This window comes from Canis lupus, chromosome 34 (genome assembly GCF_048164855.1).
Source record: "Canis lupus baileyi chromosome 34, mCanLup2.hap1, whole genome shotgun sequence".
Classification (NCBI taxonomy): domain Eukaryota; kingdom Metazoa; phylum Chordata; class Mammalia; order Carnivora; family Canidae; genus Canis; species Canis lupus.
In genome coordinates this window covers 7,824,188-7,849,744 of record NC_132871.1, presented here as the reverse complement: position 1 = coordinate 7,849,744, position 25,557 = coordinate 7,824,188, and the positions used below count along the sequence as shown (strand labels likewise).

General features: G+C 37.2%; 1 protein-coding gene across 22 annotated transcripts in view; it reads right to left on the bottom strand.

The window, feature by feature from the left end:
• The window catches only part of ZNF385B (zinc finger protein 385B), a 387,675-nt gene that overhangs the window by 92,801 nt on the left and 269,317 nt on the right, over positions 1-25,557 (bottom strand). For 13 of the 22 annotated variants that reach the window (XM_072811297.1, XM_072811276.1, XM_072811280.1 and 10 more), the window contains one exon: positions 4,902-5,044. The exons of 1 other annotated variant lie outside the window; for it this stretch is intronic. In XM_072811297.1, coding sequence (XP_072667398.1) covers positions 4,902-5,044 — 143 coding nt within the window. Of the gene's footprint in view, positions 1-4,901; positions 5,045-8,158; positions 8,183-8,210; positions 8,236-8,826; positions 8,936-8,991; positions 9,060-9,539; positions 9,674-16,540; positions 16,790-20,220; positions 20,401-25,557 lie in introns of those variants that run through there. 8 more of the 22 variants (XM_072811290.1, XM_072811287.1, XM_072811289.1 and 5 more) reach the window with 8 other exon arrangements.

Below are 25,557 nucleotides of genomic sequence, written 5' to 3'. Positions count from 1 at the left end.
TTAACTCTAATAGGAGAAATAATTGCCTATATCTCGGTAGCTACCAAAACATTATATACAGTAATTAAAGGATGACCACGAGGCACTTGGAAGATTTAAATAAAGTGAAAAATAAAATAGTTAAAATAGCTGTACTGGGATACAAAACAACATTCTTTCTGGCTTTTAACACTATAAAGTTCAGTAACTATTGTCACTTTGCCTATATTTCATGGTTTTCATTATCTTGCCTTTTCCAGTCTTTTTATTCATTTTCTTAATAAGTTTCTTGGGCACTACGGTATTTTTGTTTTATTTTGTTTTCTTCTTCCTCAAACCCAGTATTCTTCAGTGCATATGTTTTCAATAAAATCCAGTAATGAATAACTCTCCCTTTAGACTGACTGCACTTAAGAATAGGACCTAGGACAAGAAATGAAGTAGGCACTTGCAAAACTTCCACACCATCCACACAGAGAAAGCCAGAACTACAGCCACAGATAAGTTTGTAACTAAGTATTACCTTCAAATTAAAAAAAGATGCCAGTTCTCAGGAAAATAAAAATAAAAGTAAACACCTAGACTTATCTCCTCATGCTTAGAAAGGGCTCAAAGACTTGTATTTCCTTTGCTGGGTGGAGAAACATATACATTGAAAAGCAAAGAACTGGGGCCGTTTCCTACCTCCTTTTCTCCTTCCCTTCAGAAAAGTTTTATTGAACTCCTGTGCCCGATGCCAGGCAGATGAAGATGAACAAGCTACAAGCCCTGTTATCAAGGACCTGGCATTCTAGTGAGTACAGGTAATCAGATAACCAGATTATGGTGTGATGACTGCTATAATGGAGGTAATGTGGGGGGTGGGGGTTACTTTGGAAAATAGAGAGGATGGGCACTTAATTCAGACTCAAAGATCACAGAACACTTCCCGTGTGGGAGGTGATACCTAAGTTGGGCCATGAACGACAAATAGTGGAAGGTGGGGTGAAGCCTTAGTGGATAGCCAGGCAAAGAAGCCTATTAGGCTTTTTTTTTTTTTGGCCTATTCGGCTTTAGATACATAGGTTGAGATCTTTAAAATTTTGTGTTTTGGTTTGCAGAGTCTTTTACCTGAAAGTGGCTCGAAACAGCCCCTCTGTAAAGTACAACTGCTGAAGGGCAGAGTTAACATCACCATTCTCCAGACATGCATCCTTGACATATAGCCCATCATAAATTATGAGTGATCCAAACTCCATCTTCCCTAGCATGTCTCTTCATAATTCTGCTTGGACAGTGTCTTGAATTATTTGTTTATTCTTCACATATAAACACTGTGAGAGATTTTGTCAGTTGTGGAGTAGAAGGCAAGACAGCCAGTAAATGAATGCTGTGAGGCGCATCTCTTCACTGTGCACAATTTTGTATAGAAGAGGCACGTATTCTATTTTGGAATAGACCAGAAGCTCATTTCATTCTTGCTATAATTCTCATGTAACCTTATCATACTCCACTATAATAAAAACAGGAGGAAACCACTACTTCATATGTATTTTTTAAATCCACTTAAAACAGCAAAACTTCCAAACTTCAAAACTTTCAGCTATGGCATCAGAATGTTTCTATTCTTCTGATAATAATTATGAGTTAAAAGATATTTCTTATATTTATGAATACTATTCTTGGTTAAAAATAAAGCAATTATAATGGCATTCACCTACCTTGCTTTTCAAAGAACGAGTGGACTGTTGAATATACTTTTAAAATTTGCTAACAAGAAATTTTAACTTTTTAAAGTATATCCTGCTTTGAAGATATGTTTGTAGAGGTCCAATTTTACACATTCAAAAAATTATTTCCTCTCCCTACTTAATACTTCTGCTGAAAATTGCCTACTATGCTTCCAGAAAAGAGCACGAAAGATTTCTCATTGAGCTTTGTTCACACTGAATGATGTGGGAGGTAATATGGACCAAAAGAGCCAAAGACATGGATGTGCCAGAACAGGAGTTTGTAAGTCAGTAGATTTTTTTTTTAATTTTTATTTATTTATGATAGTCACAGAGAGAGAGAGAGGCAGAGACACAGGCAGAGGGAGAAGCAGGCTCCATGCACCAGGAGCCCGATGTGGGATTCGATCCCGGGTCTCCAGGATCACGCCCTGAGCCAAAGGCAGGCGCCAAACCGCTGCGCCACCCAGGGATCCCAGTCAGTAGATTTTTTAAAAAGATTTTATTCTTAAGTAATCTCTCCCAATGGGGGTGGGGGGGGGTGGGAAGCTCACACTTACAAGCCTGAGATCAAGAGTAGTAATGCTCAATGAACTGAGTCAGGGTGCCCCTGAAGTTAGGAGGTTCTAATTCAAGTCTCAGTTCTTCCTTTACTAACACTTTCTCTTCCTCTAGACAATAGGAATTTTAATCAAAGTCTACTAAAATGTTCTAAGGTTTGAGTTCTTTGAGGGATACAAAACATCATAAGTATATAATGATCTAGTATAATTAGTGATATAAAAATGTTTTCCTAGAAAAATGTGGACAATGACTTTTATGAAATTGTCCTAGGAAATCTACTTAGATAAGTTAGACACTAGGATGGAAAAGTCTGCAGGAAAAGGATTAGAGCAACTGAAACTGTAACTCAGTAAAAAAAATCAAAGGTAACCCAATGATCCTAAAAATTCCCTTATTTACTAGATGACAGAGGGTCCCACTTGCAATGACTTAATTTTTAATATACGACCAGAAATGCTCTCTGTCCACGAAATGACTTGGATATAAAATGTATGTAATGTAATGTGATATGATGTGATGTAATATGAGAGTAAAATGAGTATTTCATGTAGTTCTTTGCTATATTCTTAACCTTAGCTAGAAGTATTTTCATTTGAAAATTACAAGTTTATGTAAAAAATTACAAGTTTATGTAAAAAATGAACTTCTATTAGAGTTATTCTTTGGGTTTTCTCAAGTATTTCATAAAGTTAGTTGCTATATGGAACAAACAAACGAAAAGGCAAATTAGTGTGTCTGTCAGTCTACACAACATTAGTAAACCATTGTGAAGCTGTATTTTTACCTAACAAAACCTTATGAAGGCACTCTGCATTTTTTATAGCTCTAAAAACAGAGAGGTATATGTAGGACATTTTGATAGTTGAAAAAAGTAACTTAGCAAAAAGAAAAAGGTAACTTAGAGATCAGTGCTGACCATCTGAGCAGTTGTAGAAAGGCAACTGGGATCAGCTTCCTGTTAGGTACGTTCATAGCAATACTTCTAGACAAGAATGCATACGAGGGTACTTTCCTCTAATGAAGGGAGTACACATGGACACAGGGGCAGGGAATGGTGACTCACATTTTGCTTTGAATGTTCACGTTTCATTTAAATCTTTGAAATAAGTATCCGCGTATTATTTGTGTTAAAAAGAAATGAACTACAGTAAGGAGCCCTTCATGCCTACCCACCTCATCAGGGCTGCTTCCTGATAGTGGCTGGACTTCTGCAGTGGCCACAAATGCTGTCTTCTAAATACACATTAATCAAAATACAAATAGCTAGTATGCATTTTAATAAGTATAGCTTAATTCAACTACGTCTGGAATGCATCACCCAAGGTTTGGTAGAGGATACAAGAGGCAAGCCTGAGTTCAAGTTCTCTGAAATGGCATGTCATGTTTTGGGTGGTTACTCCTGATAGATTAATGTGATCAGGGCAGGCATGGTTTCCCTCTCTGAGCTGCTCCACTGCACTAGAAGCAATGTTCACCTGTTTATGCCTTTCTGGTTTTGTTTTTTTTTTTGGTTTTTTTTTTTAATATACTGTTTGACTTGTCTTTGAAAAGCCCAGAAAAGACAAGAACATTCAACTGTTTATTCGTTAAGTCAAAGCCAGTGCTCCTTAAAAAGTTGGCTGATCCCCTACCCCCTAATTACCTTATAACACTAAGCCATGACAGAAAGCCTGTCAGCAGATTTTATTTACAACCCTTGAGGAAAAACCCTCTGTTTCACTTCATGCAGAAGATAAGTTTGCAAAAGGAAACACTTGGCAGTACTTCAGATGTTCTCTGTCTGGTGGTGTTGATAATGCAATTCTTTTTCTTGATTATGGCAGCTTCTATAATGCTCTATCATTCATGTAGACCATCATGCCCCAACTGACTGCATTTATAGACTAAACAAATAATTCATACAATCACCTGAACTGTTTAACCTTTTCTCTTCCTACAAGCTTAGCATTTGTCTATGGGCAGATTTTATGCTAAATTCTATTGTTGAAAGGTGTCATGCTCCACTTGGCATGCCTACAAAATGTCTTTCATTCGGTTAAACAGTCAGCTGACCTGAATGAAGAACATTGGTAATTATAGGTGATTCACCAATATTTTTCGTATGTTTTAAAGGGAATGCTAAAGTATCACACAGACAATTAATATGTAGATTAAAAATGTTTTTTTTTTTTAAATAAGAGAGTCACATTCACACAGTCCACAACTTCCCAATAAAAATTCTTTTGGTATAAGACCTAAAATATGTCCCAAATAAAAATGTATCCAGGTAGTCAAAGCATATGCTTTCTTTCTCTCCAGTAGTAGGGAAAAAAAATCACAATTCGGAGCTTGGTAGCTCCAAATTGTCTTCGTGAGCATGTGAACAGCACTGCAGAAATAATATGGGTTCTCAAGCCATCGAAGTCTATCAAAATTGCTCGAAGCTACAGGTGAAAAGTCACTTGGGGATATATTTGTAAAATAAATATGCCAGCTATTGTTTGGACTAATTCCCATGGGGGGAGGATTACCTTCCATAATACAACTGATCAGTGTAACCAGAAGAAGGTCTAAAATTACACACTTTGGAAACAGACTACATCTGTTGCCTATTCACAACTGTAACGAAAGAGATTGAGGAGGACACAAAATAAAAATACATTTACTCACTGTGTTAAAATTTGGAAAGAGCCCAACAGCAGAACTACTGTCCACTGGAAAAGACATAAATGGTTTGATATCCAGTGACGGCTGCATCATCAGGGTAGGTGTGCGCACAAGAGCAGGAAGTGTAGTAGTGTGGCATGTACTGCCTGCCAAGAACAAAACAAAAACGAATTCAATCTCTTGCTCACATCCATCTCCCTCCCCAACCTACCGTGCAAAAACAGGACTGCTGAGCTGCAACCTGAGAGCAAGAGAGTTATGCTGAAAGTAAGCAAATGGCACAGGAGGAGAAAATACAGTTAAAAGGGGTCTTCTTGCTCATCCTGTCCGACAGTGATGCAGAACACTTGCATTATGGCAAGGGGCAAGGGCCGCTCAGACCCGGCAGAGATACACAGTGCACAGATCCTGCTGGCCGGTGGGCAGAATGAGATCATCCTGTTGTTCAACCATTGTCTCTGACTAGCCAAAAATGTAGGAGAGAGGAGGGGAGGAGCCTCTTGCAGCCAGATGCTCTTTACTATTCAGAGTTATTGAATGGCTGGTAGGCATGTTTTATGCAAATCAGGGATAATTATAGGGTTTTTACAAGGGGGAAAAAACCTTGGACTCCTAGTCACTGCCTGCTCCCGAGAAAATTATGACTCAAACAATTTTATCTCTAAAAAAACCAAACTGAAAGTTGCCCTTACTTTGAGGGAAACAAGTAGTCTAGACATTGGATAGTTAGAGAACTTAAAAGGAGTGATTACTGCCAAAAGGCGTGATTACTGTTCAGGGGGGGCAGGGTATTGGGGGATGGGGAGAAGTTAGGACAGAAACTCAAATACTTGTCTCCAACTTTAATTCTAACGAGCCCTGTATTATTGTCACAACTACCCCTTTTTAACAATTATATTAGCTGTCATCTTTTTAGGAATCTGGGCTAACCCATGTGTGGAGGATCTAAAGCACTCTTCGCCAGCAACAAGCATTCTTTTGTGGCCCTCTGGGAGACAGGCTCTAGGGTGCCTTTAAAAAAATTTTTTTTTAAATAAAATAACTTTATGGAGATATAATTCACATACCAGACAACTCTCCCACTTAAAGTGCACAATTCAACGGTTTTTAGCATATTCACAGAGTTGTGTGCATCACCACAATCGATTTAGAACATTTTCACAATCCCTAAAAGAAATCCCATACCCATTAGCAGTCTTTCCCCATTTCCTCTCAACACCCCTAGCTCCTGGCAATCACTAATCTATTTTGTTTCTAGGTTTGTCTATTATGGATATTTCTTTTTTTTTTTTCCCTCATTTTTAAAGATTTCATCTATTTACTTGAGAGACAGAGTACATGCTCCTGCACGAGTATGGGAGGGGCTGAGGGGGAAGCAGAGGGAGAGAGAATCTGAAGCACACTCCGAGGAGCCCGACACAGGGCTCATCTTACTACTGCGAGAATATGACCAAAGCTGAAACCAAGAGTCAAGGGACTGAGTCAACCAGAAGCCCCTAGTATGGATATTTCATTTAAATGAAGTAAAACAATATGAGTTCTTTTGTGATAGGCTTCTTTCACTTGGCATAAAGTTTTTAAGGTTCATCCATGTGGAAGTATGTATGAGAATTTCATTTCTTTTTAAGGCTGAATAATATTCCATTGTAGATGTAACACGTTTTTCTTTATTCATTCATCAGTTGATGGGCATTTGGGTTGTTTCCATGCTTGTGCTATTATGAATAACGCTGCTATGAACATTTGTCATAAGTTTTTGTGTGGAGATATATTTTCAGTTATCTTAGGTACATACCCAAGAGTAGAATTGGGGATTGTTGGGTTATATGGTTAATCATAAATCATATAGTTTAACCTTTTGAGAACTTTCAGGCTGTTTTCCAAAATGGCCTGACCATTTTATAGTACCACAAGCAGTGTATGAGGGTTCCAACTTCTCCCACTGTGACTGTATAGGACCACAAATAATCATAAGCCAAAAATCTCCTACTGACTTCAAGGAGGAATAAACAGTACGGGAAAATACTCCAGCTATTAAAATTTCCTCCAATGTTCTCACACAGCGTTCCAGAATAATTAAAATTTCTATTTCAATGATATATTTTTGATAATGGATTTCCTTAATAAACTCTGCATTATATTTTAAGTCATTCCAGAACATTATTAGTAATAGTGTTTAATGGACTATCATGCCTCATTTACATTGATCCTCAAAATAGAAAAAAAGAAAAAGGCATCTGAAACATTTATCTGTAATGGCAAGTCTTTAGGTCAGCCCCATCCATTAGCGAATATAGAGTAGGACTCAGCAAAAATAGAATCAACCAAAAGTATAGATCAAACAGTAATGGTTATTTCTGATGCCAAAGTAAATACTCTGATCTCAGTCGGGCATTCACATAACTACTCTGTATTTAATTACACATTTTTCTTGTAATTAGGTAATGTTACACTCATGGCTAACTTCAGAGCTTATAGATCTAAGATGATATATTATGTCAGTATTTCAATGTTGCAGAAGCACTTATTAAAATCTTTATTTTAAAAGCTTTGCTTTAAAATCTTAGCTAAATTGAAAAAAAAGGTATTTCTTATTTTAGACCGGTGGCCTTTTATAATTCACAATCATTATAATTGTCAGAAGTCAAAAGTCTAAAACATATACAGAATTATTCTACTTAAAGTTGCCTGATGAACAAATTATTTTGCCATCATGGGTCCCCCTCCTCTGCCCCCCGCCATAAGCAAAATTCTTTCTCTAAGTCCATGTAGTACAAGATATCGGAGGGCCTGGCAAGAGTCATTTTGTACTAACAAACTCAAATCAAACATAATGCAACATGGAACTTGACAAACAGATTGCTCCATCAACAAAGGTCAGAATGCACAATGATCCCCTTTACCCAATCAAATATCTATGCTAATAAAGACAAGGCTTGAGAACTACTTAGCTGCCACCGTTCATTAGCATAAAAACTTAGCAGCTGTTTACCATTCATTAGCATTTTAATGACAGACAATTTGCCATGTTAAACACAGATTGTTTTAAAGTACTGGTAGATCTCCTGAATAAATATAAACTGCTTTCATCAATTCCCCTCACCTCAACCTTGCTGTTTTCACTTTTAAAACCTGCTTTTTCATATGGCTTTACCTAAACCATTGTTTCAAAGGAAGTTTTTGCAAATGGGAAATCAATGGGGATGAAGTGCTCCCCCTCACCCCCCACAAGTTAGGTTAGGCTTTAATCCTGCTGTCACCTTATTCTAGATTTTGCTGCTGCTCCTGCTGCTGGAAAGCATTTCTCCTCACCTTGGGATGCCCAACAGTTGGTGGGAGATAAAGCAGAAATTTCGCCAGAATACATTGTACCCTGAAAAAAAATGCTTAGTTATCTCTAAAATTTGCTGAGAAAAAAGAAAGGGTTGCAAATATAATGAGCATAAAACATGGTATAAAGTATCTTTTACATTGCTATGCTCATGAGACAGGACTTACCTTTGTCTTTTGTATGAACTATTTGGCAATATTATTAAAGACATCTCCTATATGTAGTTCTATTTCAAAGTATAGGATATAATCTTGTATATATCATAATGAATCAAGTCATGATAGGGCTTCACCTTATTTGGCAATAGAGATTTTCATTCTATTTTTTGAAGGTTTTATTTACTCAGGGAGAAAGCAGGGTGGGGGTGGGTAGAGGGAGAGAGAGAATCTCAAGCATAGTCTCCCAAGTGTGGAGCCAAACTGGGGCTTGATCCCAGGACCGTGAGATCATGACCTGAGCCGAAATCACAAGTCAGATGCTCAACCAACTGAGCCACCCATGTGCCCCAATAAAGATTTTTAAATCACTGAATTTTACTGTGTATATACATCAGACTCTCTGACCTAAAATGAAATATGCACAAGCATGCATGCATACCTAAAAGATCTAATAGTCACTGCTCTCACATGGAAATTCTACATGTTCATACACTTTCCCATAAGAATGCAATTACCCCACTTCCCCAAATTTCATTTTCATTGCAAAATCCAAGTTGTATTCATCTATAACCATGAGACTAATAATACACAAAAGACAACTCACCACCACGATCATAAAACTATTATTCAGCCAACTGCCTCTGTAACATAATAGGTGCTTTATTATGTCACTAGATTATGTCATAATCCATCACAATAAAACCTCATTTGAGGGTTAGGTGACATGTGAAATTACTGCGTTAGTCTTTGACTTTTAGAAATATAACCTTGAAGATTTAGGTGAGAGCTCTGAGGCTTCCTAGTGGTTCTCTATGTAGCATAACACGAGCAAAGAAAACACCTCAGTGTTAGAAGGAGGTAATGCCAAAGTCACAGAAAAACTGTAAGGAGAAGCATTTACAGAATGAAACCAAATCTTTCCTATATTCCATTGAAGTCGTTTTTTCTTATGCCATTATTATGTATGTCTGCCATAGTGAGTACTGAAATAAAAAGCTTAACATAGTATAAAAGGCTATCGGGTGGAGGCAATGCCAATTGCAGAACTCCCAAAGATATCTTTAAAGAAATTAAAATGAGTGGCATTTCAGAGGCTCTACCAAACCCAGTTTTCTCTCTTTTGACTGCTTTCTCAGCTTTGTCACTTCTTACCCTGAGTAACTTTCCAACTTTCCCTCTTACAGCAACAATCACCAACCAGCATCTCCTCTCCACCCCCCTCATCATTTCCATTCTTTCATCAGTCTGCCATGTGAGGAAAACAAATTTATCAAGAGATCAAGTGTGTCACAAGAAGATGACTATGTGAATAGGAGATGTGACTGATAAAGGGTTTTGTTTCTGAAAAGGCCACCTAATAATAATAACAGAGATAACATTTTTATAGTGCATACTATATGCCTGGCACTACCCGAAGCACATTACATATGTGTGTACATAAGTATACGTACTTGTAAGTATACGTATACCCATATATACTCGCTTATATATAGCAAATCATATATTTCTATCATTTATGCCATTATACATGATAGTGTATTATATATTCATGTATGCATATATTAAAAGAGTATATGCATAAATATGTATAATATATACATAAGTGTTCACCATAACCAAATAAGATACTATCACTAGTCCCATTTTACAGGTGGGTAACTGAGTCAGAAAGAAGATAAGCTCAATAACATACATCTTGTACGTGGAAAAGACAATAGTGAAACCAGGAAATTTGACTACTGAATTCTGTTCTTTAGTGCTATGCTATGGTCACCAAATTACACACTTGAAAACACTTCATTTATATAGACACACTCTCCAGAGGCAGATAGCATTTTACCATCGAATTAAGATATTTAAAATGTTGGATCTTCTTCAAAGCTGGGAATTAGTTGAAACTTTTAATTGACTCTAATGTAATAAATGTTACTGAAATAATTAAAATACATAATATTTTTTAAAATACCGTGTAAGAGAGCTTCTAGAATATATTTATCTAGAAATAACATTCCCAAATAATAGTATTATTTAATTCCATAAATACTTATGGAGGAGCAGTTGTAAAGGCATAGTGCTGACAGATATAGGGGTTATAAATGGAGTCAGAATTTTACTTTTTAAAAGAGGATAAAATATTAACAATTACTATCATTTAACGAGATTTTACTCTATGTGAGGTATTGCTAAATGACTTGTGTCTCTTATTTTATTAAATTATAATATAATTCTATGAAGTTTGTATTATTACCTATATATTATATGTGAGAAAGGTAAGGCTTAAAGAGATTGAGATTACCTAGTATGTGGTAGGGCGTGGGTCTAAACTCTTGCTTGTCTGGCTCTAAAGCCCGGCCATCACTCCATAAAGTAGGTTATATGTAAAGTTCTTAAGTGAAAAAGATTCTGTCCTCAAATACATTTAGAAAATGCTGGCCTCAACAAAGTTTAAAGTGGTTCTTTTTTTGCAAGACATCCTGGAGCTTATAATATACTAATGGGCACTGTGAATGTCTAGGCAGATATAATTTCTGCTTTCCATTTCTTGAGCATGAAACAATCCTCTTTCTCTTTCTTTCATTCTTTTTTTCTTTTCTTCTTTCTTTCTTTCTTTCTTTCTTTCTTTCTTTTCTTTCTTTCTCTTTCTCTTCTCCTTTCTTTCTTTCTCTCCTTTCTTTCTTCTTTCTCTCCTTTCTTTCTTTCTTCTTTCTTTCTTTCTTTCTTTCTTTCTTTCTTTCTTTCTTTCTTTCTTTCTTTCTTTCTTTCTTTCTTTCTTTCTTTCTTTCTTTCCTTTCTTTCTTTCTCTACAGAGCTTCTGGAATGATTATAATGCCTGGCATGTCCTTTAGGCAATGCTCTTCTACAGAAGTGAAATGTACCAATTCAGGAGAAAGTTGATGACTTTCAGGTCTACCACTTTCTTGTGCAAACTTGTGATGAAAGATAGTTGGAAGAAAGGGACAAGGGGCCCCTGCCCTAAGAGGAAACCACCCTTAAAGGATTTTACATCACCCTAGAAGAAGCCCTCCACCCCTTCCCATGTGATAGATAGAGGACTACAACCTGATTGGATGACAGGTGCATGCATGCTTAATCAGATTAAAACAGCCTACCAACAAGCCCATAAAAAACCCTAGACTTAAAAACTCCTGTGGCCCTCTTGAGTCCCTTCCCTCTTGGGGAGCTTTGTACTTATCACTTTGCTATCATTCAGTAAACTTGGCTTTACTGCCCATCCCTCTGTCTGGTTTACCTCTTCATTCTTGGAAGAGGCATGACCAAGAACAGTGGGCACTGAAGGAGAAAGAAATCCTGTGACACGTGGACAAGTAATTCTATTTCTTTATTCCGCTATATTCTTTTTTATACACTGGGGAAAATAAGAGTAGCTACAGCATAGGACTCATAGGAGTACTAATTCAGATTTTTCCATACAAAATGCTTAATCCTATGCTGACACACAGCAAGTATTCAATAAGCTTTGGTTACTGTGTTATGAACCGTTCCTACTCTTCTCACACTATGCCATATCCCAGGAAAGCATAAATACTTAAATTCATTAATAGTAAAAGGTAGGATATGTAAGAGATCATAAATTATCAACAAAATGTTAAAGAGTTTCATGAAAGAAATTACATCTGGTTAGGAGTTAGGTTCATAAATGTTTTCATAGATGAATTATCTCTTAAGATAAGCCTTGAGGAATGATTGGTATTTTGAGAGGTGGATATGGGATAATAGCGGGGGGAAAGGCATAAGCAAAAAACATGGAGAAAATTGAATGTATTAAAATGAAAATTCTTAAGGATTCAAGGTATTCTTAGCATATCTGGTTAAGAACGTAAAACAAGAAAGAAAAAAGCAGAACCTTGGAGTAAGCAAAGATTAATGACCTTGGAGTAGGCAAAGATTTCTTTTTTCTAAAGATTTATTTATTCATTCTAGAGAGAGAAAGAGCACTTGTGTGTGCACTAGCAGGAGGTGGGGTGGGGCAGGGCAGCATGGGGACAGCAGGAGAGAATCCCTAGTGGGCTCCCCACTGAGTGTGGAGCCCCAAGTGGGGCTCAATCCCATGACCCATGAAATCATGCTCTAAGCCAAAATCAACAGCTGCTCAGCCTCCTGAACCACCTAGGCACCCAGCAAGGATTTCTTAAATAGGAAACAAAAGATATTAATCATAGGGGCACCTGCGTGGCCTAGTCAGTTAAGCATCTCATTCTTGATTTCAGCTCAGGTCATGATATCAAAGTAGTGAAATGGAGCCAGGCCTTGGGCTATGTGCTCAGCAGGGAGTCTGCTGGAGATTCTCTCTCTTCCTCTGCCACTCCCTCAAATAAATAAATAAATCTTGAAAAAAAGATGTCAATCATAAGAGAAAAAAAATTGACAATATACTCTATGAAGAATAAAGCTGTGGGACTGATACATTAAGGAAATGAAAAGGCAATCCATAGTGGGAGATAATAATAAAACATGTATTTGGACAAGGACTTTAATCTAGAATACTGAACTCCTAAAGATCGATGAGAAAATGAAAACACGATAGAAACAAATGAGTAGATTAATCACTTCATGAAAATATATACAAAGATGGCCAGTAAACATGAAGAAATACTTAACTTCATTAGTCATTAGGGAAATGCAAATTCTGCAATGAGCTATCACTATATACCCATAAGAATGGCTACAATGAAGAAAGATAGAGATTATCTAGTGTTGATGAGGATATGGAGCAACTAAAAAAAAAAAGGATATGGAGCAACTATAACTTTTTTTTTTCACTTTTTATTTAAATTCCAGTTAGTGAGCATACAGCATAAGACTAGTTTCAGGTGTATGATACAGTGATTCATCACTTCCATACATCACCTCGTGTTCACCACAAGTGTACTCCTTAATCCCCATCACCTATTCAACCCATCCCCCACCAACCTCCCATCTGGTGTCAATTGTTACAACTACTTTGTATGGCTTTAAAAAAATTTTTTTTAATTTAAATTCAATTTAATTAAACACATTGTATTATGAGTCTCAGAGGTAGAGGTCAGTGCTGTAGAGGTCATTAGCTGCATGCAACATCCAGTGCTCATTTCATCATGTGCCCTCCTTAACGCCCATCACCCAGTAGTAACCCCCATCCCCCTCCACCCACCTCTCCCCTCCAGCAACCCTCAGCTTGTTCTCTAGAGCTAAGAGTCTCTTAGGATTGCCTCCCTCTGTTTTCCTCTCATTTTATTTTCCTTCCTTTCCCCTATGTTCATCTGTTTCATTTATCAAATTCCACCATATGAGTGAAATCGTATGGTATTTGTCTTTCTCTGACTTATTTCGCTTAGCATAATACCCTCTAGTTCCATCCACATCATTGCAAATGACAAGATTTTATTCTTTTTGATAGCTGAGTAATTTTCCATTGTATATAGATACCTCATCTTCCTTATCCATTTCATGTGTTGATGGGCATCTGGACTCTTTCCGTATTTTGGCAGTTGTGGACATTGCTGCTATAAACATTGGGTTGCAGGTGCCCCTTCATATCACTATCAGTGTTAGAACTACTTTGAAAAACTAAATAGCAATATCTACTAAAACTTAATATATACATTATCCTATGACTCAGCAATTCTCCTTCTAGGTATTTACTCAATAGGAAGGATATGTACTAGAACGCTAATTGCAATACTATTTATAATAGCCTCAAACTGGAAATTAGCTGATTAACTCATCAAGAGTAGAAATAAATAATTTTGGTTCTTCATGCAGTAAAACATTCACATAATGAAATATAGAAATGAGAATAAATAATTTATAATTATATGCAATAACAAATAGAACTTTTAAGTATAATGTTGAGGAAAAAACTAAAATGAGGGAGAATATCAACATGCTGTATGACACCAATTTACACAAAGTACAAAATCATGCAAAACTAATCTATACTGTTAGGATAGGGCTATCCTTGTAGGAAGGGTGGGGGGAGCGACAGAGGGGCTTGCAGGGTGCTGGAAATTCTCTTTTGTCTTTGTGCCAGTTATGCAGGTATGTTTAGTTCAACTGTACACTTTGCACATTTCTGCATGTTTTCTCTAACAGAAACTTTTTAAAAGTAATGTGTTCCACGATAATAATTTTAGTAAACTGGGCAAATACAGGCAAAATTCTCCAATAAGAAGAACATCTTCAAACACTGTCAAGTTTGTATACTTTTAGGATGAATATGATGTTTTTTTTTCCATTGCCAGCTTGATTCTGTTCAAAATGATTTGTGAGAAAATAAAGTTTCCTTTCATGTTAATGCTTCCTTGCTGAATTTCATAAGTGGATGGAAGAGAATGACACAGAATCTACTGATGCCAAAGAGAAAAACACGGATCTAGAACTGAGTCTATAAAATCCTAACAATTGGTGGTTCTGCTCCGGAGTCTCCCTTGGGGGCACCTCAGGGTTCCCTCCAAAGAGCTCCAACAGCAGCAGCCAGGAAGAATGTTGCATTTAAAAATAAATCCTTCTGAGTACCACACTGAAGTTTATGGGCAATAATGAAGTGCTGCATCAAAAAACAGCAGTGAAGCCACAGCATGATAGATTTTAAGCCACAACGTCCTTTGGGTTTAGTAGTAATATGCCAACTTTTACACAAAACGATGAATCCTTTCCTAAGATGCAAAGGATGACTTTTAGAATGTGTGGCAATAGAATACTTAGAGCTAGGTGGTGATTCATTTATACCTGAATATGTTGTCCATGTACTGACTTTCTTATATTGCAAAAAGGGTAAGATTTTCTTCTTCTTTTTTTTTTTACTCTATAGTATAAAATAGTTTGATTAAACATGTGGCATACTGCATTCATTGTCATCCTTTTGGAAGCAGAATTGAAAAATCTGAGAATTTCAGAATTTAAATAAAAAAGATAACTGGTTTTCAAAAAAGGTCTTGAGGACCAATTGTCTTCTTTGGAGCTGAGTTTACAACATTTTTGCTTTGTTATCATTTTTCCACTTGCAAGCTGATATGATTAAGCATGACCATGCGAGAAAGGAAACTCAAAGAAGGAAAAACAGGGTTCTGGCAAGTGCTTTGTCATTTTTTGAAATAGTTTTTAATACACCTGACTTATCAAAAGGGAATGTCATGTGCTTAGTTCCTAAATTACTAAGTCTTTAGAGAAGCCAAAATTATCTCCAGACAGGGCTTTACTAAAATTGTCTGAGGTCAAGAGTGGATTGGGAGGTCATGGTAGCCTGACGAAACTTTCTGGCAAAAAGACGAGGGAGATGGTCCTGAGCTACATTTGCCCAGTGACTCCTTTCTATGGCATCAAGATGCTTTCATAAAGTTGAGCTTCTTTCTGTTACAGAGGAACCTTTTTGCTCTCCCTTCACAGCATGTGAAGGACCTAATGGCTACATAGAACCATGGCTTATTTTAGAAACCTTCTAAATAATACAGTCTTTCGTAGGAAAAGCAACAACTATGTTTTCAAACTGTTGAATACTTCTAGAGGAATTCTATTTCGTAAAATTTGGGGGGGTAAACATAATTTAAGAATCTACCCCTTGTTTTACATGAGATAAATGATTAAGAGAATTTAATGCAGCATGATACCTGACTGATGGTATAATCACACTTAGAGTTCCCATTGCCCAGAGACACTGCTTTGAATATTTAAGTCTATATAAAGATGTACAAGAATCATATGTTGAAGTCTTGATCTTCTTTAAAAATTTAAAGAGATTTGTATTTGGTCTGTTTTCTTTTCAAGTTTTGACTGAAATTTAGAGGTATTCATTTTTCACTGAGATTTTAATTTTAATGTTTTATTAATATGAATAAAGAAATTATATCAAAGAGAAAAGCACTGCAGCCAAGTGCCAACATCTCCTTCTATTTTAAAGAACAGCAGATTGATCACAACACCTCATTTTAAATAATTCTCTCAATATTTCCAATGGAATAAAAAAGAACAACAAACCCCATTAAAACTCTGCTTTCAACTCTACTGTTTAGGTCAATATAACTAATTCAAATAGCTTCATAGCAGGAGGCATGCATACATTTGCTGGTGATTTTTACACTGAAGTTTTTATCAGTAACTGCAATAAACATACTATCTAAAAAGACACATTTTTTTCCAAGCTATGGCAAACTGACCTTCCACTGGAGCAGATCAAAGCAGCAAGACCATTGAGGCCTCTGGGTCTGTCTTTAGGCCTGTCTTCTGCAGCTCACAAAAGGGCCAGGCTGAGCGGGATGCATGCAGCAACTCAGGAGGTCAACATATAAATTCTAGCTCCAGGATACAAAATGTTTTGCCCCCCTAGTTTCAGAGAATTTCAGTTCTTGCATTCAGTGACTTGGCTATTTGCATTTAAGAACCAATTGGGTGGGAAAAGGAATAGTGGTTTACTTAATGGTCCTTTAAAAAGATATTTTTTTCCTCCAGAAGCTTGCTCAATTTAAAGAAACAGAGTTAATATTTACTCTGCCAGTTTTCTCTACTCCCACCTTGGTAGAGAAGAGAGATTTCCTTAGCTTAAATATTAACCAAACCTTTTAAAGCTATTCAAAAGTTGTTGCTCATGTTAAAAAAAAAAAAAAAAAAAAAAGTAATAGGCTCCCAGAAAGCACAATTTGGGAAGAAACAGGGCAGCAACAAGTGTGCTATACAAACCATTTTCCTTTGCCTACATAGTCCACAGTTTCCATATTATTAATGCACTCACTATAGAGAATTCAAGACAAATTCTATTGGATTATAATCCTGGTGACTGTCATAGATGAGGCTACATTTGGTCCTCCATCAGTCAAGAAGCCATTTCCATCCAGAAAATGCAGAGATGGCTCCCCCTTGGCAGTCAGGATGCATGAAAACTGCCATTTCATCCCCGTGGAAACCTGGTATGGGGTGACTAATCCGGCCATGCCAGGAACGGAGTGAGCAAATATTGTAAGTAATGGGGAGACAGTGAGGTTCACTTGGGGCAGAAGTTGAGAGTGATTTGAGGAGGGAAGGAAGAGTGGTTAAGTTTGGCTTACTTTTACAGAGAAGACTAGAATTAGCACTAAATTTGGAAGTTCCTAACATCTCACTCCGAAAATGAGTTTCTTCCCTTTTATCTTTAATCATGTTGTAGAAATCTGTACAGAATGAAGTAGAACAGAGCAAAAACTATGTAAGCAGGAACAACTGAGTTAAGCAAGACATCTAATTTCCTCAAACCAAGGAGCTGGCCAACTGGGAGACAAGGTGACATCGCCCTTATCCTGAGAAACACGGAGTCCGGTGACCTATGGGATGCTCGCACATCAAAGGGTCTTTAGTGGGTATTAAATGGAATGAATAACCCTTGACCTGGCTTCTTGGAAATCTGCCATTGTCCTGACATCTTAGAAATTGAGGTGACTTGCTTTAAGTCATTCAGGCAGCTTCTGGGGCACTAGTGATATGCAAAACAGCGTCAGATAAGGCCCTCCAGTGAATGCCCAAGGACTGTCTGCGTTGGAAGTGATTCATCATAAATGATCACCCCTGTCCCTGCGTGTCATGTTTATTCTTATACCATTATACTGACTTTGTACCAGTTTTTCTTCTATGGAATTTCTTTTTGGCTTCTCGAATGACTTGGTCTCACTTCCCCAGTGAACACCAAAAGTCAAAGACATGGTGATTTTTTTAATAAGGTGTCTCATGGAAAGTAGAGAATTTAATCATAGCACACATCATTTTCCTTGTCAATGATTTGCTTTATAAGACAAGAAAGGGATGGAAATACTTTTTTTTTTAGAAGAACATTTGTTTTGACTCTTGGTCTCTTCTGAACTTCAAACAGCCTTTTAAGCTCCCTTTGCTATAAAGGACACAAATGGAAAAGTAACAGACCTAGGGCTCAATGTATTTAATTTGACAAAGCGTGTTTCCAGTTAAAGAAAATGCAAAAAAGAACCCAAAGTTCCAAAATTGCACAATCTCTATTTCCAACCTTTGATTGACTTATATATCTTTTTTTTTCTCTAACACCTTTCTCTGTGTCTCTCTCAGCCCCCGCAGTCTCCCTAGACTCCCTCCCTCTCACCTGTTTATCTGTTCTGCTTCTCTTCTCTCTCTTGTCTCTCTCATGTCTCTGTTTCCATCTCTTCCTACCTCTGCATGTGTATGGACCTGTCTGTCTCTCTTGACTCTTTGTCTCTGTTGCTCTCTCTCACCATAATACTGCCAGGGAACTGGAAAGCACTCAAACTTTGTTATTTGCCTTCTTTCACAGCATTCATTTTGTTTTCAATATTTGCTTCTATGAATCAAAAGATGAATAGCAAGATTTTACTAGTATCAGGACAAGTTTGTCCCTGTGACAAGATAAAACAGTGAGATGAAGGTCACATCTCTGCTTATGTCTCAAGTAGTCATGTCAGTTGCAATCACTGAGGATTGTTTTTATATACACTCACATGATTGTATCTGCCATACTCAAGACAGAGTAGAGCAAGTTAAGAACTTAAATTCACCACAGAATTGAGGGGTATATTTAGAAATTTGTCATCAGTGTCTTGGGTCATACAAATACTATAGCTTTTTGTTGAGGAACACAAGGTGCTTAAACACGTACAAAGTCAACTTCTAACCTGTTACATGGCTCATGATCGATCCTCCCAACATTTTTCTAATGAAGAAAATGGTGCTCGGGGAGAAATGATTCCATGACAAAGCAAATATACAGAATGAAGCCAACAATGGGCCCGGGGCTAGAAAACTATTTTCTTCCAAAATCAGGTACGAGTCTAATTGTGATAACTACACCGAGCAACAACATCTACTAAGAAGTCCCACATCACAGAGTGTGTAGGACCTTGGAAAAATTAAGGCTCGTGGGCTTTAATTTATTAGTTTTTGCAAAAGTCTACTGAATCCTCAGTGTTTACAGCTCTTATTCACCAATGAGGTAGAATAAAAGAAGTTGATATTCTTTCCATATTTTCCAAACCACCTAAAATCCTACTGGGGACCATGAGATAAAAACATCTACCTAGTGCCAAGACTTCTTAAGTTTTTTTCCTAACAATAATTTTTATTCATGTTTAAAAAATGGCAAAATTGAAAAAAAAATAGGAATTTCAGGTGGGGAAACCCAAAGTGATAACATTAAAACAAAAATGAGAATTTCACAAGCATCTATTGTATACATACAAACTGCATCTATCCTCATAACAAACAATACTCCCACTTGAGGAGCTAAACTTACCTGGTTTCCAGAGAGATTTCTATGCCCAAGGGTCTAAATAAACAATGAAACTCTTGAATTTTGACTTGAACTAGATGAAACATTAAAAAGACTTGAAACGTGCTTATCATAAAAATCAGGTGACAAGAGTGCAAACCACCCACGTCACCTAATTTGGGGACAGGCTACCAGCCACTATCCTGTCCGTTTGGATGCGAATTCCTGAATAGGTACAATCATCAGCTTAAATATACTTTCGCAAGAGAAAAGTGAGAGAGGGTTCTAAACACTTGGATTAAACCTGAATTTCATTTTTACCTCCTAGTTATTCTGAGACACGCTTCAAAAAGAAAAAAGATAAAGGAACTGTGGGCAAGCAGTCACATCTTCATTCTATTTAGCAAAGTGAACCAGTATTACAATCTAAATAAAAACAAGTTAGGAAAACCGGGACGTTATTGGGCAGGGGAGTTGTGAAATTAGCAAATTCTATTTGCTCCAATTCTGCTACTTTTCTCTTCTTCTGAAATTGATTTTAACTGTTTTACATTTCTGTCACATCCTTCACGAAAAAGTTCCCTGAGGTGTAAATGCTGATCACCCAGCAATGCTTACCTTCGTAGTTAAGATTACAGTCCACGTTCACTTCTGCATTCGAGCACTGTACGAAGCATTACATTGAGAGAGAAATAATTCCATCATTTCAACCTGGTGCTTCTGTGAAATGTGGTGCTAGGAAACAGCCGCTGGCCAGTGCGTCTGAACAAATCATACGTCCTGTAATTGCCGCTTAGCTCTAATTACTATTGAGGATAGTGTTTGCAACTTGATTCCAGGGAGAGGGCAGACTGCCTTCTGACGACACTGAACCAAATATATCCTAAAAGGCTGACAATTACTTTCTTTCATGTAATTTTTCTCAGAGCTCTCAGCTACTCAGAAACTACTACTTGGCCGAGGTAAAAATGAAATCGAATCGTCTGACACCCACCTCTCCTGCCCAGCAAAGCAATGCAACTCTCAAAATACTTATTTATCATAACAATTTGGAGTTTAAAAACTTTTTTAAAATAGATTTTATTTCTGTATTTGAGAGAGAGAGAGAGACAGAGCAAGAGCAGGGGCAAAGGGTAAGGGGCAGAGGGAGAAGCAGGCTCCCTGCTGAGCAAGGATCGCAGTGTGGACTTGATCCCAGGATCCTAAGATCATGACCTGAGCTGAAGGCAGATGCTTAACCAACTGAGTCATCCAGGCACCCAACAGTTTGGAGTTTTTGGTATCACTTAGACTTAAAGGGAATTTTTTTTTTTTTTTTTTAGGTAGGCAACTAAATCTTTATTTTGAAATTGCTTTTTATTTCAAAAAGGAATGTGTTCTCAAAATATGAACTGTGTCTATATTCTGTTAGTCCAGAATAGTTTATTTGCATACCATTAGGCCTGAAGAATTTCTTTCTTTCCTTTCTTACGCATTTTTTGGTTTTAAATAAAGATTCACAGCAGGTGACAATTTGAGGTTGATAACATTAACAGGGATGTTTATGCTTTTCAATGCCAAAAACCTAATTTTTCAGTCATTTGGGAGGATTATCATGGTGAAATGAGCTTGGATCCAAAATGATACATCATGTATTCATATATCTAATCTCACTTTGCACCTAGTGGAATCTGATCATGTGATCATAATAAGGCTTCTGATATATCCATGTTGCACAGTGTGGCTATGACTGATTGGCTGTTTCCCTTATGCTAGGCTGATGGTCACTGATGAGTTAGTTTAGTGAGCATTTGACTGAATGAAAGAAACTTGAAATGGCTGATGTTTTAAATGTCAGAAAGGATTTTGGACCTTTGGTTGTGCAACTTAGCACATTTGCCAACCACAGCCAACACTTTAGTGATGTACAGAGCATATTGCGCTCACCCAAATTCAGAGATTTGATATATCTGCTTATGTCAGATTTGCATGGTAACTATCAGGGACAGGTAAACCTAAGGGAATAATTAGATGCAGCAATCAAAATGGTAATTACCATACCAGCTCTTAGAACTGTGCATATGTCAGGCCCCATGATCTCGGTTGTTACGAATAATAACAAAATAGCGCTCAAAATGGAACTGTGGCATGCTAGCTCTATACTTATTTTCCCCCAAATAGCAATTGTGCACTTCGGGCTCACATAATATTTAGTTCATGATTAGAACAAACTCGTATTGGGCACCTGGGTGGCTCAGTTGGTTAAGCATCAGATTCTTGATTCCTGCTCAGGTCATGGTCTCAGGGTCTTGAGATCAAGCCCCACATAGGGCTCCACACAGGGAGTGGAGCCTGCTTAAGATTCTCTCTCCCTCTGCCCTTACCACCCTCACCCCCAATTAAAATAAACTTCTAGTCATTGCTGTGGTTTTCACTTTTAATTTTTATTTCATTTTTTAAAAAATCTATACCTAAATTTAAAAATCTAGACCTCAGAAAACTTTGTGTTCAGTAGGGATTATGCTATTACTTTCTTTGAAGTATTTTTCTTTCAAAGGAGCTAGGCAAATTATTCCATTCTTTTTTTGCCTGCCTTTAAATCATGCCTGATTCCTGGAGTATTTTCCAGACCATATCCAGGCCTGGCATACTAGGCTATCCTCAAACTCCCAAACCTTTTATTTGTACTGGTCCTTCGTTTAGTTTGGTGGTATACAAAGTGTGGTACCCAGAAGCATCTGCATCATCTACTAACTTGTTAGTAAAGCAAATTCCCAGGCTCCATCCCGGACCGCAGAATTATAAACTCTGGGAGTGGGACCCAGAAGTCTGTGTTTTAACCAACCCTCCAAATGATTGGAAACACACTGATGGTTGAGGACTACTGGTCCATGGTGCATGTATGTACCAAGAGTGGTAGAAGAATGTGATAAAAAACATTTAAGCTTCTATAAGGGAAACCATGGGAGAGCATAAGTCCTAGCAGAGAGGTTGCATTTAAGCGGTCATTAAAGGGGTGGCAAGAGACTGAATGAATCTGAAGGAGGCATCAGCCATCCCTCACCTGGCTAACCCAGCACGTGTGCCCTTGAGTTAATGCAGCCCCACCAATTCCAAGATCTTACTCTATAAGTTACCATCTTTCTTCAGTCAGTTCATTCTTAAAGAAAACAAAGAAAACTTCCCTGATTTTGTTAGTTTCTTAGTCTATAAACTACTCTGTATTTTCCTTTAATTCCTTTTAGCATAGCCTACACTTCCTTTCTCAGCTTTTTTACTATCACTTCATAAATCTGGCTTCTGATTTCTCCATCTTAATAAAACTACAGTTTTGAAGTCCTTTATCAGTCCTTGGCCTCTGTACCATTGGAAGAATGTGAATTTATTCCATGTCTAAATACCTTTTCTCCAAGCTCAGCTTTTGTATTTCTGAACACCTGCTGGACTCCTCTCACCTGTATAATCCCTTTGGCATCTCAACTTCAACTTGTACAAAATGCAACTGGTCATCCCAGCCCACCTCCCAACCCTAGAAGGGACATTCCTCCTCTTGTGGTCTTTATTTTGCTGCCTGGTACCACTAGTTTTCTGGTTATATAGACTCTAAAATTTGAATCTGCATTTGACCTTTCCCTCTTCCTTGCCCCTGAACCAAGTTAGTTACTTTTATGACATTTTTCATCTCCTTAACCTTTTCATACTCACTACTGTTACCTTCATTTAGGTCCTCATTAGCTGTTCACTAGCATAATTCTTTAATCACTATATTCCCCCGTGTGGTTAAATGAATTCTTGAGGATAGCTTGAATCAATCACTTTCCTGTTCAAATATCTTCCATTTGCTCACCTTAGTGAGATACAGGCTCTGAAATCCCATACCGTAGACCTGTCCAATCCCATACTGTACATCTGTTCAATCTCATATCGTACACCTGTTCAAATCTCTACTCTGCTACTTACCAGCTGGGCAGCATTCAATGAATTAATTGACTTGTTAAGCCCATTTTCTCAGCTGACAAGTAGGAATAAACACACTTATGAGGAGACCAGAAGGAACTAATGCATGTAAATTCTTACTAAAGTGCACAGAATGCTGAAGGATTTAGTGTATGATAAGCGATAGTATCTCCATCACCAAAACCATCGCCATAGAATACAATCCCAACATCTCGGTTCAGCATCCATCACAGTTCTTAAACTTAACTGAAAATCCTTTAAGATGTGCTAAACTGAACTATTTCCCAGGGATGAGGACAAAATGCTTTTCTTTCTGACTCTGGCTTCTTAGGCAGTGCCTTACACCTAGTGGTCACTCTAGAAATTTTACTACACAAAGCACTGGTTGGTTCTTATACATACACACTTTATATTATTTTATTTATTTATTTTTTTAGTTCTATCACCTTGCTTACGCTTCCTAGGATGCCCTTGCCTTTCTGTCTCCTTTCAAATTCTATCTTCAAGTGGCATTTGAAATGCCATCTCTTCCAGGAAGCCTTTCCATTTCCATCAGAAGAAAGTATCTTGCTCTCTTTTGAACCTGCGATACGTTTCACTAATAAGTCTTTTACAGTATTTAAGACATTCTATTGTGTATCTGTCTTTTCCCCCCAAGAAGCTATAAGCTCTTCTGAGTTAGAGACCACACTGACTTGCTGCTTTTGCCTAGTGACTTGCCCAGAGAAAGCACTGAACAAATGTATCGAATGAATGAATGAGTGAATGAAGGAAAGAGAATAGCATCTACACTCTCACATGAACTGTGCTATGGCATACTACCTGATGAAAGGCTTTCTTTTCCATTGATAAATAATTATGATGGTCTTCAAAAGGAAACATGATGAGAAATATAGAATCACGTTTTAAGGGCCCCTTATAAAAGGGATGTTTTCTTTAAACCTTGGGTTTAAAGTTATTCTAGAATTCAGAAGCATGTTCCACATAAATAAAGTCATAAACATTCATTGAATTCCTTGGATTGTGCTCAAAAGCTTAATTAACTCATAGGACAGGTGTTGTGGCTGGAACATTACACTAGTAAGAGCACCTCAATGCCAACATGACTACAAAGGGGCATGAAAAGGGTCGATATTCTAGGAGTGTTTATGAAGTGTTCAATTTTCCTTATAAAACATCAAACCATGAATTTTGTTTTCTTCTTCATATTTTAAGATATACTCTAAAAGCTGTAACCAGAAGCCAATTTTCTTGTATATTAGAATGATTACTTTTCATTGCCAGGATGAATGTGCTCTGGTTAAAGAAGGAATTTAATTGTCGCTTATATTGTAAGTTTAGAAAATAAAAATCTTCTATCAAGTTGTTGGTATGTTTAAATTTTCAGAAATCAGAAATTATTTTCTTTTTTAGTTACAATTCTAATTTTCAGCTCCTTTCTCTTCATTTTGGATTAATTTTAAATTGACTGTGTGGCCCCTGATACTCTAGCTTCAGTTCCTCTACCCACATCCCCTGACAAATACATAATGGCCTGTTAACAAACTTTTAATTACATTCATTAGGGGAGTCTGTTATTTTAAAGTAACTCTTCAGTGAGTAAATAATCCCTTTTTAATGGAAAAATGATTGCTTTTCCAATTATCTGAATTGCAATTTTGGATTTTCACAAATTTACTTAAGGCAGGCAAGCCTATAAACAAGAAATTATCAATGAAAAAGATATATTTTCACTGTTACTTTTGTTCCTCCAGTACTGAGCTAGACATCATGACAAACTGAAAGCAGAGGTCTTTGGTCCTTGAGAAGGTGACTATTTGGATAACAAAAAAAATATATCTGAAACACTTAGAGACTAGAATACAAAGACACGCACAATTTAGTGTGAATTACAGGCCCAGAGAGAGAAGTAGTACAGGAGAGAACATAACCTCAGAAGGGCAGGGATCTTTCTTTTGTTCACTAGCGTATCCTAAATACTTCGAACTGTGCCTTATGATGTGAGCTCAAAAACCAATT